The sequence below is a fragment of the Pseudophryne corroboree genome, chromosome 2 (assembly GCF_028390025.1).
Source record: "Pseudophryne corroboree isolate aPseCor3 chromosome 2, aPseCor3.hap2, whole genome shotgun sequence".
NCBI classification, from domain to species: Eukaryota; Metazoa; Chordata; class Amphibia; order Anura; family Myobatrachidae; genus Pseudophryne; species Pseudophryne corroboree.
Window position 1 is genome coordinate 754,352,111 of NC_086445.1, and position 15,914 is coordinate 754,368,024.

At 47.5% G+C, this 15,914-nt stretch overlaps 1 protein-coding gene across 1 annotated transcript in view; it reads left to right on the forward strand.

Annotated features, from left to right (window-relative positions):
* Positions 1 to 15,914, forward strand: part of SYCP1 (synaptonemal complex protein 1) — a 1,049,791-nt gene that overhangs the window by 581,558 nt on the left and 452,319 nt on the right. Inside the window, exon 11 of the mRNA XM_063955446.1 lies at positions 5,624 to 5,732. Coding sequence (XP_063811516.1) covers positions 5,624 to 5,732 — 109 coding nt within the window. The remainder of the gene's footprint in view (positions 1 to 5,623; positions 5,733 to 15,914) is intronic.

Below are 15,914 nucleotides of genomic sequence, written 5' to 3' on the forward strand. Positions count from 1 at the left end.
GCGGTACCAGGGAGTCTTAGAAGAGGTGGGAGTGTTGTAGTATACTAAGCCCTATTAAGGGACTTAGTGTGGCGACCCAGCTAAATTTTACTTGGTTACAGGGGCGCTGTGTGGCTGACTCCGATTTCTGTGTCTCCCTGAGGGCTCTGTGTGGGTTAAACTGTGTGTGTGTGTGTGTGTGTGTGTGTGTGTGTGTGTGTGTGTGTGTGTGTGTGTGTGTGTCCCTTCACGTTACCATGTCCAGGGACTGTGTTTCCTGCACAGCTGAATGTATTTCCTTCCCTGGAGACTCACTACCCTGTACTCAGGACAGGGCACATTCTCAAGCTGGTGGGGCAAAACCACCATGGTTAGCTTCCATTAAAGGGATGATATCTGATATTTCTACTAAATTATCCCATAATGAGAAAGAGATGCAGATTTTAAGACAGCCTATGGATGACCTCATGAATAGCGACAGTGCCGTAACTAGACATTTTGGCGCTGTGTGCAAAAAAAGGCATCGGTGCCCCCCCCTTTATGTAAAATAGGGGCAGTGTGCGCCTCAAGCGCACATTAAAAATATAGAGGTGTGGCTTCATGGAGAAGGGGTGTGGCCACAAAATAATACCAATTCATATTACGGTGCATAGTAGTCTCTATTATTCAAAGGTTGAGCCCCTTTTACACATTACGGCAAACAGCATCCCCTTTTTTACACATTACGGCAGACAGCATCCCCTTTTTACACATTATGGCAGACAGTCCCCCTTTTTACACATTATGGCAGGTGGAGCCCCCTTTTACTCATTACGGCAGGCAGAGCACCTTACAGCCCCCCTACCCTTAGGCTGTAATGTAGTGTACTGTAGTGTTGTGTACTTTAGTATAGTGTACTGTAGTGTAATGTAGTGTAGTGTACTTTAGTGTAGTGTAATGTAGTGTAGTGTACTTTAGTGTAATGTAGTGTAGTGTGTGGGCAGCCACTTACATGATTTCTCCTTCCTGTGGTTGTGCTGCTGCCGGCTCCTGACCCAGCGCTCCCTTTGTACACTGCACTGCAGACCAAGAGAGGAGAGGGGCCATGAGAGCGCTGTACACGGGGGGCCGATGGAGGAGGGCCCGTGTGAGCACAGTACATGGACAAAGAGAGGGGGCGGGCCGCGGAGCGCAGTAGACAGGGACGGGCAGTAAGAGTGCAGAGGGAATATGCGCTCTAACTAGGTGTGCGCTGTGGGCAATGCCCCTTCTACACACACCTAGTTACGGCGCTGAATAGAGATTCAGTTCCCATACCAGCGTCTCAAATCCCCACCATTTGCCCGCAAAAGCGTACTCTGGCCCAGCTCATGCAGGATGATACTGATGACGATACATCAGATCCAGAGGAGGGTGAAGTGGATGCGAGTGGGGGGGATGTGGTCCTGTCACAAGGAATGCAGGCCCTGATAGAGTCTATCAGAAATGTCCTGCACATTCCTGACAAGACGGCGGAGGTAGAGGAGGAATCTTATTTTAATGTAAAAAGAAATCCTCAGCTACTTTTCCTGCATCAAAGGAATTGAATGCCCTGTTTGAAGAAACTTGGGCTAACGCTGACAAAAAAGCTCAGATCCCTAAAAGATTAATTACTTCCTTTCCCTTTCCTCTGAAAGATAGAAAGAAATGGGAATACCCGCCGATTGTGGACGCTTCGGTATCTAGGTTGTCACGAAACATAGTCTTACCTGTTCCTAAGGCAGCATACTTAAAGCACACAGCTGACCGCAAGATTAAGAACACTCTCAAATCATTATACACGGCTGCTGGGGTGGCCCAGAGACCCACTATTGCTTGTGCATGGATCACTAAAGCCATTGCAAAGTGCTCAGGTAACCTAATTGACGGATTGAATACCTTACCCAGGGGGGAGATAGTTTTACTCCTGCAGCATATTCAAGATTCTGCTAACTTTATGGTGGAGGCCATAAAGGAAATTAGTTTGCTCAACGCACGCACCACTGCCATGGCAGTGTCAGCACGCAGGGGCCTGTGGCTACGTCAGTGGACTGCAGATGCGGATTCCAGGAAAGGCGTGCAAAGCCTACCATTCACAGGTGAGGCCCTGTTTGGAGATGAACTGGATAAGTAGATAGCCAAGGCTACGGCGGGTATGTCTACGTACCTTCCTTCCGCAGCACCCTCAGGTAGGAAAACCTACTCTGCTCCAACTCTGCAGTCCTTTCGGACAGCGAAATTCAAAGGCAAATTGAAAGGTTCTTCTACAGCCTTTAAAGGTAATAGAGGTAAACCCAGAAAACTAGCAGCTGTAGGTTCTCAGGAACAGACCTCCGGGTTTGCTTCCTCAAAGTTTTCAGCATGACGGTGGTCCGCACTAGCTGGAAGACAGGCAGGTGGGAGCTCTGTTACGTTATTTCAGTCACGTTTGGGCAACATCTTGCCAGGATCCCTGGGTCACAGACCTTTTCACCCAGGGATACAGACTGCAGTTTCAGGAACTCCCACCTCACAGATTCTTCAAATCATCTTACCAGCTTCTCCGGAAGCAAGTACGACTTTACAGGCAGCAAATCAAAAACTAGTACAGACTCAGGTCATTGTCCCAGTTCCACTTCAACTACACAACAAGGGTTGTTATTCCAACCTGTTTGTGGTACTAAAACCGGATGGTTCGGTAAGGCCCATTTTAAACCTCAAATCACTGAACCCATATTAAAGGGTGTTCAAGTTCAAGATGGAGTCTCTGAGAGCTGTGACCTCAGTTCTGGAGGAGGGGGAATTCCTGGTGTCTCTGGACATCAAGGATGCATACCTTCATATTCTGATTTGGCCACCTCATCAGGCTTATCTACGGTTTGCACTACAGTACTGTCACTACCAGTTTCAGACCCTGCCATTTGGCCTCTCCACGGCACCGAGGGTATTCACCAAGGTAATGGCGGAGATTATGTTTCTCCTCCGCAGGCAGGGAGTGAACATAATACCATACCTAGACGAACTGCTGATAAAAGGGAGAGGTTGTTGGACAGCATTGCCCTCTCAACCCGACTACTTCAGGATCGCAGATAGATTCTGAACCTACCAAAATCTCACCTGGAACCAACACGGAGGCTTCCGATCCTGGGGATGATACTGGATACGGAGGAATTGAAGGTATTCCTTCCATTGGAAAAGTCATTGGTAATCTAGTCGATGGTGCGGGATGTTCTTTCAGCTGGATCTGCTGGACAAATGGTCCGGATCGCATCTTCACATGCACCAGAGGATACATCTGTCGCCAAAAGCCAGGATTTCTCTTCTGTGGTGGCTTCAGACATCTCACTTGACCGAGGGTCAAAGGTTCGGGATTCAAAATTGGATTCTGCTAACCACAGACGCAAGCCTCATAGGTTGGGGAGCGGTCACCCAGGGGGAACAGTTCCAGGGAAAATGGTCAAGTCAGGAAGCCATTCTTCCATTCAACATTCTGGAACTAAGGGCCATATACAATGCCCTTCTACAGGCATCGCATCTTCTTCAAGATCAAGCCATTCAGGTTCAGTCGGACAATGTGACGGCAGTAACGTACATAAACCAACAAGGCAGAACGAAGAGCAGAGCAGCAATGTCAGAGGTAACAAGAATTCTCCTCTGGGCAGAAAAACATGCGGTGGCGCTGTCGGCAATCTTCATTCCGGGAGTAGACAACTGGGAAGCGGACTTCCTAAGCAGACGCGACCTCCACTCTGTAGAGTCGGGCCTTCACCCGCAGGTGTTCGAGTCCTTAACACGTCAGTGGGGAATTCCACAAATAGACATGATGGCCTCTCGTCTCAACAAGAAGCTAAAGCGGTATTGTTCCAGGTCGAGGGACCTGAAAGCAGTGGCGGTGGACGCTCTGGTGACTCCATGGGTCTACCAGATGGTTTACGTATTTCCACCTCTTCCACTGATCCCAAGAATTCTCAAATGAATAAAAAGGGAAAAGGTTCAAGCAATTCTCATTGCTCCGGATTGGCCAAGAAGAGCCTGGTACGCGGATCTACTGGAGATGCTCCTAGAGGACCCGTGGCCTTTACCTCTTCGAGAGGATCTTCTACAACACGGGCCATTCGTCTATCAAGACTTACCATGGCTACGTTTGACGGCATGGAAGTTGAGCGTCAAATTTTAGCCCAGAAAGGCATTCCGGACAAGGTTATTCCAACTCTGATCCAAGGCAGGAAAGGGTCAACATCTAAACATTACCCGTATTTGGAAAAAATATGTCTCATATGAAAACAAGATATTTACTGCAGTGGAATTTCAGCTGGGACATTTTCTCCTTTTTCTACAGTCGTTGTGGAAGTGGGCCTACGTTTGGGCTCCTTGAAGGTCCAGATTTCGACCTTATCCATTTTCTTCTAGAAACAATTGGCTTCCCTCCCTGGGGTTCAGACGTTCTTGAAGGGGGTTCTGCACATCCGAGCGCCCTTGGTGTCTCCCATGGCACCTTTGGATCTTAACTTGGTGTTGCAGTTCCTACAATTGGAATGGTTTGAGCCTCTACAGGAGGTTGACGTAAAGTTTCTTACGTATAAGACCGTTACACTGTTGGCCTTTGCTTCTGCAAGGCGTGTGTCGGAACTGGGGGCGTTGTCTCACAAAAGCCCCTATTTGATTTTTCATGAACTCAGAACTCGTCAGCAATTTCTTCCTAAGGTGGTGACTGTGTTTCATATCAACCAACCTATTGTGGTTCCGGTGCTTACTGACACCTCTGCTACCTCAAAGTCCTTGGATGTTGTGAGGGCTTTGAAGATCTATGTGAAGCGGACAGCTCGTCACAGGAAATCTGACTCGCTGTTTGTTCTCTATGATCCCAAGAAAATTGGGTGTCCTGCTTCAAAGCAGTCTATTGCTCGCTGGATCAGGCTTACTATCCAGCATGCTTATTCATCGGCAGGATTGCCGGTTCCTAAAGTACAGGCCCACTGTACTAGGTTGGTGGGTTCTTCCTGGGCGGCCGCCCGGGGTGTCTTGGCTTTACAGCTCTGCCGAGCAGCTACTTGGTTGGGTTCGAACACGTTTGCCAAGTTCTATAAGTTTGATACTTTGGCCTCTGAGGACCTTCAGTTTGGTCAATCAGTTCTGCAGGAACTTCAGCACTCTCCCACTCTCTTGAGAGCTTTGGTATATCCCCATGGTACTAATGTGGACCCCAGTATCATCTAGGACATAAGAGAATATAGGATTTTAATTACAGTACCTATCGGTAAATCCTTTTCTCGTAGTCTGTAGAGGATACTGGGTGCCCGCCCAGTGCTTCGTTTTTCCTGCACTGTTACTTTGTTAAGTAATGTTGTTGGTTTAGCTGTTGCTGTTCCTGTCCAAGTTTGATTAGCATGGCTTTCCTCTGGTTTATGTGTGCTGGTTTCGAATCTCACCACTGTTCTGTTACATCCTTCCTCAGGATATGTCCGTCTGCTAGGGCACAGTTTCTAGACTGAGTCTGGTAGGAGGGGCATAGAGAGAGGAGCCAGTGCACACTATTGATTTCTTAAAGTGCCCAAGGCTCCTAGAGGACCCGCCTATATCCCATGGTACTAATGTGGACCCCGGTATCCTCTACGGACTACGAGAAAATGATTTACCTGTAGGTAATTAAACTCCTATTTTTGATTAGATATCAGAGATGACAAAAGACAAAGAAGATCAGAATTGCAAGCTGTTGGGTTTACAGGTTCAGCTGAATGAATCAAGTAGTAGAGTTAAGGAGCTTGAAGAAACAACAAGTAGGAAAGCCTATATAATTATTATATATTCTTAATCAATATACAGTGTAATAGTATATCATAATTGCTTAAAGTAGTCACATAATAAGAAGCTATATTGTATTTACTTAAGCACTGTAGATTTATTTTCGTATTCAAATGTCATTGAATTTTTTTTTCAGATTCTTTATTAGTTAAATGTTAATATAATTTAACAAGCACATTACAAATGCATCAGCACACTTGTACTTTTGTGTGTATCAACTAAATAATTGTTAGCAATTTTTGAGTGCTCAATTTACTCACCGAATACACAATAAATAGAAAATTAAAAGTCCACAGGAAAACTTTGGATAAAGTGGTATTAGTTGGTAATATTCCCAGCACATATTCCCTAATAACAATTATTACTAGTGATGTGCACCGGAAATTTTTCGGGTTTTGTGTTTTGGTTTTGGATTCGGTTCCGCGACCGTGTTTTGGATTCGGACGCGTTTTGGCAAAACCTCCCTGAAATTTTTTTGTCGGATTCGGGTGTGTTTTGGATTCGGGTGTTTTTTTACAAAAACCCCTCAAAAACAGCTTAAATCATAGAATTTGGGGGTCATTTTGATCCCATAGTATTATTAACCTCAATAACCATAATTTCCACTCATTTTCAGTCTATTCTGAACACCTCACATCTCACAATATTATTTTTAGTCCTAAAATTTGCTCCGAGGTCGCTGGATGACTAAGCTAAGTGACCCAAGTGGCCGACACAAACACCTGGCCCATCTAGGAGTGGCACTGCAGTGTCAGACAGGATGGCAGATTTAAAAAATAGTCCCCAAACATCACATGATGCAAAGAAAAAAAGAGGTGCACCAAGGTCGCTGGATGGCTAAGCTAAGCATCACAAGTGGCCGACACAAACACCTGGCCCATCTAGGAGTGGCACTGCAGTGTCAGGCAGGATGGCACTTCAAAAAAATAGTCCCCAAACAGCACATGATGCAAAGAAAAATGAAAGAAAAAAGAGGTGCAAGATGGAATTGTCCTTGGGCCCTCCCACCCACCCTTATGTTGTATAAACAGGACATGCACACTTTAACAAACCCATAATTTCAGCGACAGGGTCTTCCACACGACTGTGACTGAAATGACTGGTTGGTTTGGGCCCCCACCAAAAAAGAAGCAATCAATCTCTCCTTGCGCAAACTGGCTCTACAGAGGCAAGATGTCCACCTCCTCCTCATCGTCCGATTCCTCACCCCTTTCACTGTGTACATCCCCCTCCTCACAGATTATTAATACGTCCCCACTGGAATCCACCATCTCAGGTCCCTGTGTACTTTCTGGAGGCAATTGCTGCTGGTGAATGTCTCCACGGAGGAATTGATTATAATTAATTTTGATGAACATCATCTTCTCCACATTTTCTGGAAGTAACCTCGTACGCCGATTGCTGACAAGGTGAGCGGCTGCACTAAACACTCTTTCGAAGTACACACTGGAGGGGGGGGGGGGGGGCAACTTAGGTAAAATAAAGCCAGTTTGTGCAAGGGCCTCCAAATTGCCTCTTTTTCCTGCCAGTATACGTACGGACTGTCTTACGTGCCTACTTGGATGCGGTCACTCATATAATCCTCCACCATTCTTTCAATGGTGACAGAATCATATGCAGTGACAGTAGACGACATGTCAGTAATCGGCAGGTCCTTCAGTCCGGACCAGATGTCAGCACTCGCTCCAGACTGCCCTGCATCACCGCCAGCGGGTGGGCTCGAAATTCTTAGCCTTTTCCTCGCACCCCCAGTTGCGGGAGAATGTGAAGGAGGAGCTGTTGATGGGTCACGTTCCGCTTGACTTGACAATTTTCTCACCAGCAGGTCTTTGAACCTCTGCAGACTTGTGTCTGCCGGAAAGAGAGATACAACGTAGGTTTTAAATCTAGGATCGAGCACGGTGGCCAAAATGTAGTGCTCTGATTTCAACAGATTGACCACCCGTGAATCCTGGTTAAGCGAATTAAGGGCTCCATCCACAAGTCCCACATGCCTAGCGGAATCGCTCTGTTTTAGCTCCTCCTTCAATGTCTCCAGCTTCTTCTGCAAAAGCCTGATGAGGGGAATGACCTGACTCAGGTTGGCAGTGTCTGAACTGACTTCACGTGTGGCAAGTTCAAAGGGTTGCAGAACCTTGCGCAACGTTGAAATCATTCTCCACTGCGCTTGAGTCAGGTGCATTCCCCCTCCTTTGCCTATATCGTAGGCAGATGTATAGGCTTTAATGGCCTTTTGCTGCTCCTCCATCCTCTGAAGCATAAAGAGGGTTGAATTCCACCTCGTTACCACCCCTTGCTTCAGATGATGGCAGGGCAGGTTCAGAACTGTTTGCTGGTGTTCCAGTCTTCGGCATGCGGTGGCTGAATGCCGAAAGTGGCCCACAATTCTTCGGGCCACCGACAGCATCTCTTGCACACCCCTGTCATTTTTTAAATAATTCTGCACCACCAAATTCAATGTATGTGCAAAACATGGGACGTGCTGGAATTTGCCCAGATGTAATGCACGCACAATATTGGTGGCGTTGTCCGATGTCACAAATCCCCAGGAGAGTCCAATTGGGGTAAGCCATTCTGCGATGATGTTCCTCAGTTTCCGTAAGAGGTTGTCAGCTGTGTGCCTCTTATGGAAAGCGGTGATACAAAGCGTAGCCTGCCTAGGAACGAGTTGGCGTTTGCGAGATGCTGCTACTGGTGCCGCCGCTGCTGTTCTTGCTGCGGGAGGAAATACATCTACCCAGTGGGCTGTCACAGTCATATAATCCTGAGTCTGCCCTGCTCCACTTGTCCACATGTCCGTGGTTAAGTGGACATTGGGTACAACTGCATTTTTTAGGACACTGGTGACTCTTTTTCTGACGTCTGTGTACATTTTCGGTATCGCCTGCGTAGAGAAATGGAACCTAGATGGTATTTGGTACCGGGGACACAGTACCTCAATCAAGTCTCTAGTTGTCTGTGAATTAACGGTGGATACCGGAAACACGTTTCTCACCACCCAGGCTGCCATGGCCTGAGTTATCCGCTTTGCAGCAGGATGACTGCTGTGATATTTCATTTTCCTCGCAAAGGACTGTTGGACAGTCAATTGCTTACTGGAAGTAGTACAAGTGGTCTTCCGACTTCCCCTCTGGGATGACGATCGACTCCCAGCAGCAACAACAGCAGCGCCAGCAGCAGTAGGCGTTACACTCAAGGATGCATCGGAGGAATCCCAGGCTGGAGAGGACTCGTCATACTTGACAGTGACATGGCCTGCAGGACTATTGGCTTTCCTGTCTAAGTAGGAAATTGACACTGAGGGAGTTGCTGGTGTGGTTTGCAGGAGCTTGGTTACAAGAGGAAGGGATTTAGTGGTCAGTGGACTGCTTCCGCTGTCATCCAAAGTTTTTGAACTTGTCACTGACTTCTGATGAATGCGGTCCAGGTGACGTATAAGGGAGGATGTTCCTAGGTGGTTAACGTCCTTACCCCTACTTATTACAGCTTGACAAAGGCAACACACGGCTTGACACCAGTTGTCCGCATTTCTGTCGAAATAATTCCACACCGAAGAGCTGATTTTTTTTGTATTTTGACCAGGCATGTCAATGGCCATATTCGTCCCACGGACAACAGGTGTCTCCCCGGGTGCCTGACTTAAACAAACCACCTCACCATCAGAATCCTCCTTGTCAATTTCCTCCCCAGCTCCAGCAACACCCATATCCTCATCCTGGTGTACTTCAACAGTGACATCTTCAATTTGACTATCAGGAACTGGACTGCGGGTGCTCCTTCCAGCACTTGCAGGGGGCGTGCAAATGGTGGAAGGCGCAACCTCTTCCCGTCCAGTGTTGGGAAGGTCAGGCATCGCAACCGACACAATTGGACTCTCCTTAGGGATTTGTGATTTAGAAGAACGCACAGTTTTTTGCTGTGCTTTTGCCATCTTAACTCTTTTAAGTTTTCTAGCAGGAGGATGAGTGCTTCCATCCTCAGGTGAAGCTGAACCACTAGCCTTGAATATAGGCCAGGGCCTCAGCCAATCCTTGCCACTCCGTGTCGTAAATGGCACATTGGCAAGTTTACGCTTCTCCTCAGACGATTTTGATTTAGATTTTTGGGTCATTTTACTGAGCTTTATTTTTTTGGATTTTACATGCTCTCTACTATGACATTGTGCATCGGCCTTGGCAGACGACGTTGATCGCATTTCATCGTCTCGGCCATGACTAGTGGCAGCAGCTTCAGCACGAGGTGGAAGTGGATCTTGATCTTTCCCTATTTTACCCTCCACATTTTTGTTCTCCATTTTTTAATGTGTGGAATTATATGCCAGTAATAGATCAACGTATAATACTGGTGGTCACTGGTCAGCAAAACTTTGCACTGTACTCCTCCTATATAATACTGCTGGTCCCCAGTCCCCACAATAAAGCAGTGTGAGCACAGATATATGCAGCACACTGAGCACAGATATGGAGCGTTTTTCAGGCAGACAACGTATACTGGTGGTCACTGGTCAGCAAAACTCTGCACTGTACTCCTCCTATATAATACTGCTGGTCCCCAGTCCCCACAATAAAGCAGTGTGAGCACAGATATATGCAGCACACTGAGCACAGATATGGAGCATTTTTCAGGCAGACAACGTATAATCCTGGTGGTCACTGGTTAGCAAAACTCTGCACTGTACTCCTCCTATATAATACTGCTGGTCCCCAGTCCCCACAATAAAGCAGTGTGAGCACAGATATATGCAGCACACTGAGCACAAATATGGAGCGTTTTTCAGGCAGACAACGTATAATACTTGTGGTCACTGGTCAGCAAAACTCTGCACTGTACTCCTCCTATATAATACTGATGGTCCCCAGTCCCCACAATAAAGCAGTGTGAGCACAGATATATGCAGCACACTGAGCACAGATATGGAGCATTTTTCAGGCAGACAACGTATAATACTGGTGGTCACTGGTCAGCAAAACTCTGCACTGTACTCCTCCTATATAATACTGCTGGTCCCCAGTCCCCACAATAAAGCAGTGTGAGCACAGATATATGCAGCACACTGAGCACAGATATTGAGCGTTTTTCAGGCAGACAACGTATACTGGTGGTTACTGGTCAGCAAAACTCTGCACTGTACTCCTCCTATATAATACTGCTGGTCCCCAGTCCCCACAATAAAGCAGTGTGAGCACAGATATATGCAGCACACTGAGCACAGATATGGAGCGTTTTTCAGGCAGACAACGTATAATACTGGTGGTCACTGGTAAGCAAAACTCTGCACTGTACTCCTCCTATATAATACTGCTGGTCCCCAGTCCCCACAATAAAGCAGTGTGAGCACAGATATATGCAGCACACTGAGCACAGATATGGAGCGTTTTTCAGGCAGAGAACGTATAATACTGGTGGTCACTGGTCAGCAAAACTCTGCACTGTACTCCTCCTATAATACTGCTGGTCCCCAGAATAAAGATTTTTGCACTGCAGCCCCCTGAAACAAAGTGAGAGGACGCCAGCCACGTCCTCTCACTATCATTTCCAATGCACGAGTGAAAAATGGCGGCGACGCGCGGCCTTATATAGAATCCGAATCTCGCGAGAATCCGACAGCGGGATGATGACATTCGGGTGCACTCGGGTTAACCGAGCAAGGCGGGAAGATTCGAATCTGCCTCGGAACCGTGTAAACAGGGTGAAGTTCGGGGGGGTTCGGATTCCGACGAACCGAACCCGCTCATCACTAATTATTACTTGATTTTATTGAAACATGTTTCAATAAAATCAACTTTTTTTGTTTCCACAGACATGAAACATAAAGATTCAAAAATTAAACATCCCATTAGAAGTTGAAGTATGTAATAGGGGATGACTTGCAGATGTGCTAAATGTCAAGGTTGCCTGTTTTTAGAAGTTGCAAGGTTTGAAGTTAACCAACCTCATAAAATAGTGCAGATAAAATAGTGCAGATATGGAAAATGAGGGTGACCTAGCGCTAATCTGGGTATTTGCAGACTGTAATGGCACATAAATCGTGTATGACAAAAATGATACCAGAAGATTAGGGTGAGTAATAAAATGATTTATTAGTACGTGCCAGGATACAATGACAAAAATACAGTATATGTTAAATCCCTTGTGTGTGTATCCAGGGGTTAATAGGAGGGTGATTAGTGAGTAACATGGTTTAAGTTCTATACTTCACCTAATGTAGTTACCTCCCGACACATCTTTATTACTGACTGTATTACTGAATTCTAGCATCCATTGTATAGCTATAGGGATCCACAGGAAAAACATTGGTGTTATAGGTGGTAGGATGAGCTCCTTGGCACCATATAGTTAAGCCTTTCAGATATCCCAGGATGCTTGGGTCCCTCTCACTATAACCCTGCCCCCATGCTCAGGCAGCTCAGTTTTCCCATACGTCCTAGAGGATGCTGGGACGACATCAAGACCATGGTGTATAGACGGGATCCGCAGGAGACATGGGCACTCTAAAGACTTTTCATTGGGTGTGAACTGGCTCCTCCCTCTATGCCCCTCCTCCAGACCTCAGTTTTAGAAATGTGCCCAGGTCGACTGGATGCACTCTGAGGAGCTCTACTGAGTTTCTCTGAAAATAATTATGTCAGTTTTTTTATTTTCAGGGAAATCTGCTGGCATCAGACTCCCTGCTTCGTGGGACTGAGGGGGCAGAAGCAGAACCAACTTCCTCAGAGTTTCATGGCTCTGCTTCTGGCTGACAGGGCATCATTAGCTCCTGAAGGGAACTGAACGCTAGCCGTGTCTAGATGCTCACTCCCACAGCACGCCGTCACCCCCCTCACAGAGCCAGAAGTCAGAAGACAGGTGAGTATAAGAAGAATGATCTTCTATCAAGTAAGTGATGGCTGAGGTGCGGCGCGGCAGGTGGGAGCGCAGCGCGCCATTGCTGCCCACACACACAGGCACTGCAGGGTGCGGGGGGGGGGGCGCCCTGGGCAGTAAGAAAAATACCTCAAACTGGCTAAAAGGTGGCGTAAGTTGCCGCTGGCACAGCCCTACCCCCGCCAGTATAAATATTACAGTGTTTGTATGAGTGTAAGGATGCGCCATTGCGGGGGCGGAGCTTCTTCCTCAGGCAGCCAGCACACTACTCAGCGCCATTTTCTCTCTCTCCTCAGACTGCAGAGAACACGCTGGTCCTCTCATCCACTTCTGACAAGTACAGGGTGCTATTAAGGGGAGGCACAAAGCGATTGTGGTGCATTTGATAGTGTATTTTATTATTTAAAAAGCGGTGTTAGGCTGTGGACATACTGTATTCACAGGAAATACTGGCGCTGGGATTGTGAACTGGCTGCTCCTATCCTGTGTCCCTCCGACAGATTTTACTGTGGGTCTGTCCCCAAAATAAGTCCCAGTGTGTCTGTTGGTGTGCTGTACACGTGTGAGGCATGTCTGAGGCAGGGAGTTCCTCCCCGGAGGAAGCCATTTTAGGGACACAGAGTTGTAATGTGGTGGCGCTACCGGCACACCAAGAGCCTGCATGGGTGAAAGAGATACGTGACAGTATGCATCTGATTAACCGTAGATTGGATAAGTCTGAATCTAAGGCTGCGTGCTGGAGAAAATCTGTGGAAGATGTGATTTTTCAGGATGCTGTTATTCCTTATGTGGGCGGCACCTCTGGGTCACATAAGAGACCATTTGCAAATGTTGTAAACACTGATACCGACACGGATTCTGATTCTTGTGTCGACGATAGTGAATCCAGAGAGATAGATCATAAATTGGCAAAAAATATACAATATATGATTGTGGCTATAAGGGACGTGTTGGAGGTTACTGAAACCACTCCTGTACCTCAGGAGAAGGCGTATTTATGTAAGGAAAAGAAGTCCAAAGTCACGTTCCCCCCTTCACACAAACTAAATGCTCTGTTTGAAGGGATGTGGGTGAATCCTGATAAAAGATTTCGTATTCCCAAAAGGATTCACATAGCTTACCCTTTCCCGGCTGAGGACAGGAAAAAGTGGGAGTCACCCCGTGTTAGACAGTGCACTTTCCAGGTTGACAAAGAAGGTAATTCTCGCTGCTCCTGGCACGGCTTCTCTTAAAGAGCCAGCAGACCGCAAAATGGAAACAACATTGAAATTCATTTATGTTACCAATGGTACACTGATTAGGCCCACTATTGCCTGCTCATGGGTGAGTCGCAGTATTGAAAAATGGTCAGAAAGCGTGTCATCAGAAATTGACACGATTGATAAAGATAAGATACTCCTTAAGTTAGGGAATATCAAGGACGCTGCCGCCTACATGCTGGAAGCAATGAAGGATACTGCACTCTTGAGTTCACAGGCCGCTACCATGGCAGTATCGGCTAGGCGGGCGTTGTGGATTCGCCAGTGGAACGCGGATGCAGATTCCAAAAGAAACATGGAGGCTCTCCCATATAAAGGTGAGGCCTTATTTGGCGATGGCCTGGATGCGTTAGTCTCGGCGGCTACCGCAGGTAAGTCGACATTTTTGCCCTCTGCACCTGCACCGCCAAAAAAGTCCTATCACCCGCAAATGCAGTCCTTTCTGCCCAATAAATACAAAAAGACGAGAGGTTCCCCCTTCTTTGCAGGTAGGGGAAGGGGAAAGAAGCCCACAGCGGCTCCAGGTTCCCAAGAGCAGAAGTCTACCCCTACTTCTGCCAAATCCCCAGCATGATGCTGGAGCTCCCTTGCGGGAGGCCGCTCGGGTGGGGGCACGTCTCAGACTCTTCAGCCAGGATTGGATTCTGTCTGGCCTGGATCCCTGGGTGTTGCAAATAGTATCCCAGGGGTACAAGCTGGAGTTTCAAGACGTTCCCCCATGCCGATTTTTCAAATCGACCTTGCCAGTTTCTCCGTCAGAAAGAGAAGCAGTAACAGCGGCAATCCAAAAATTATGTCAAGACCAGGTCATAGTCCTGGTACCGTTGTCACAACAAGGGAGGGGTCTTTATTCAAGCCTCTTTGTGGTTCCGAAGCCGGACGGCTCGGTCAGACCAATCCTAAATCTAAAGGATCTGAATGGTTACCTAAAAAGGTTCAAGTTCAAGATGGAATCACTTCGGGCAGTGATTGCCAGTCTGGAGGAGGGGACTACTTGGTGTCGGTGGACATAAAGGATGCTTACCTGCATGTTCCCATTTATCTTCCTCACCAGATTTATCTGAGATTTGTGGTTCAGGATTGCCATTACCAATTCCAGATGTTACCTTTCGGGCTCTCCACGGTGCCGAGGGTATTCACCAAGGTGATGGCGGAGATGTTGGTTCTCCTTCGTCAGAAAGGAATCAATATAATTCCTTATCTGAACGACCTCCTTATAAAGGCGAGATCCAGGGAGCAGTTGTTACAAAACATATCACTCTCTCTGTCAATACTCCAACAACATGGGTGGATCATAAATTACCCGAAGTCACAGTTGGAACCGACGACAAGGTTGTCTTCCCTCGGGATGATTCTGGACACAGAAGTTCAGAGAGTATTTCTTCCACTGGAAAAGGCTCTGGAAATCTTGAAAATGGTAAAAAAGATATTGAAACCATCAAGTGTGTCGATCCATCAGTGCATTCGGTTGTTGAAGAAGATGGTGGCGGCCTACGAGGCCATACAGTTTGGCAGGTTCCATGCCAGAGTATTCCAGTGGGACCTGTTGGACAAGTGGTCGGGGTCAGTAGCGGATCTTGCCACGGGCAAGCAGGACTTTTGCCCGGGGCGCCGCCTTCCGGAGCGCGCCGCACCATGGCAAGATCCGCCACTGCTGTGCCCTCCGCTGCCCGCTGTGTCCCCCGGCTGTGAGCTGTGTCCCCTGTGAAGGGAACTAGACGTGTAGCGTCTAGTTTCCCTTCGTGGAGAGGACCTTTGCTGAGCGGTGCGCGATGACGTCATCGCGCACCGCTCAGCATTTATGCGGCGCTACTACTATATAGGGGGTGTAGCTGACCACGCCCCCTGTATTAAGCCACGCCCCCATTTCCTGCCCGGGGCGCAGAGGGCCCTCGAACCGGCCCTGGTCGGGGTCACACCTACACATGCACAGAAAGATAATCCTGTCGTCAAAAAACAGGATTTTGCTCCTGTGGTGGTTACACAGCTCTCACCTACTAGAGGGACGCAGGTTCGGGATTCAGGACTGGGTTC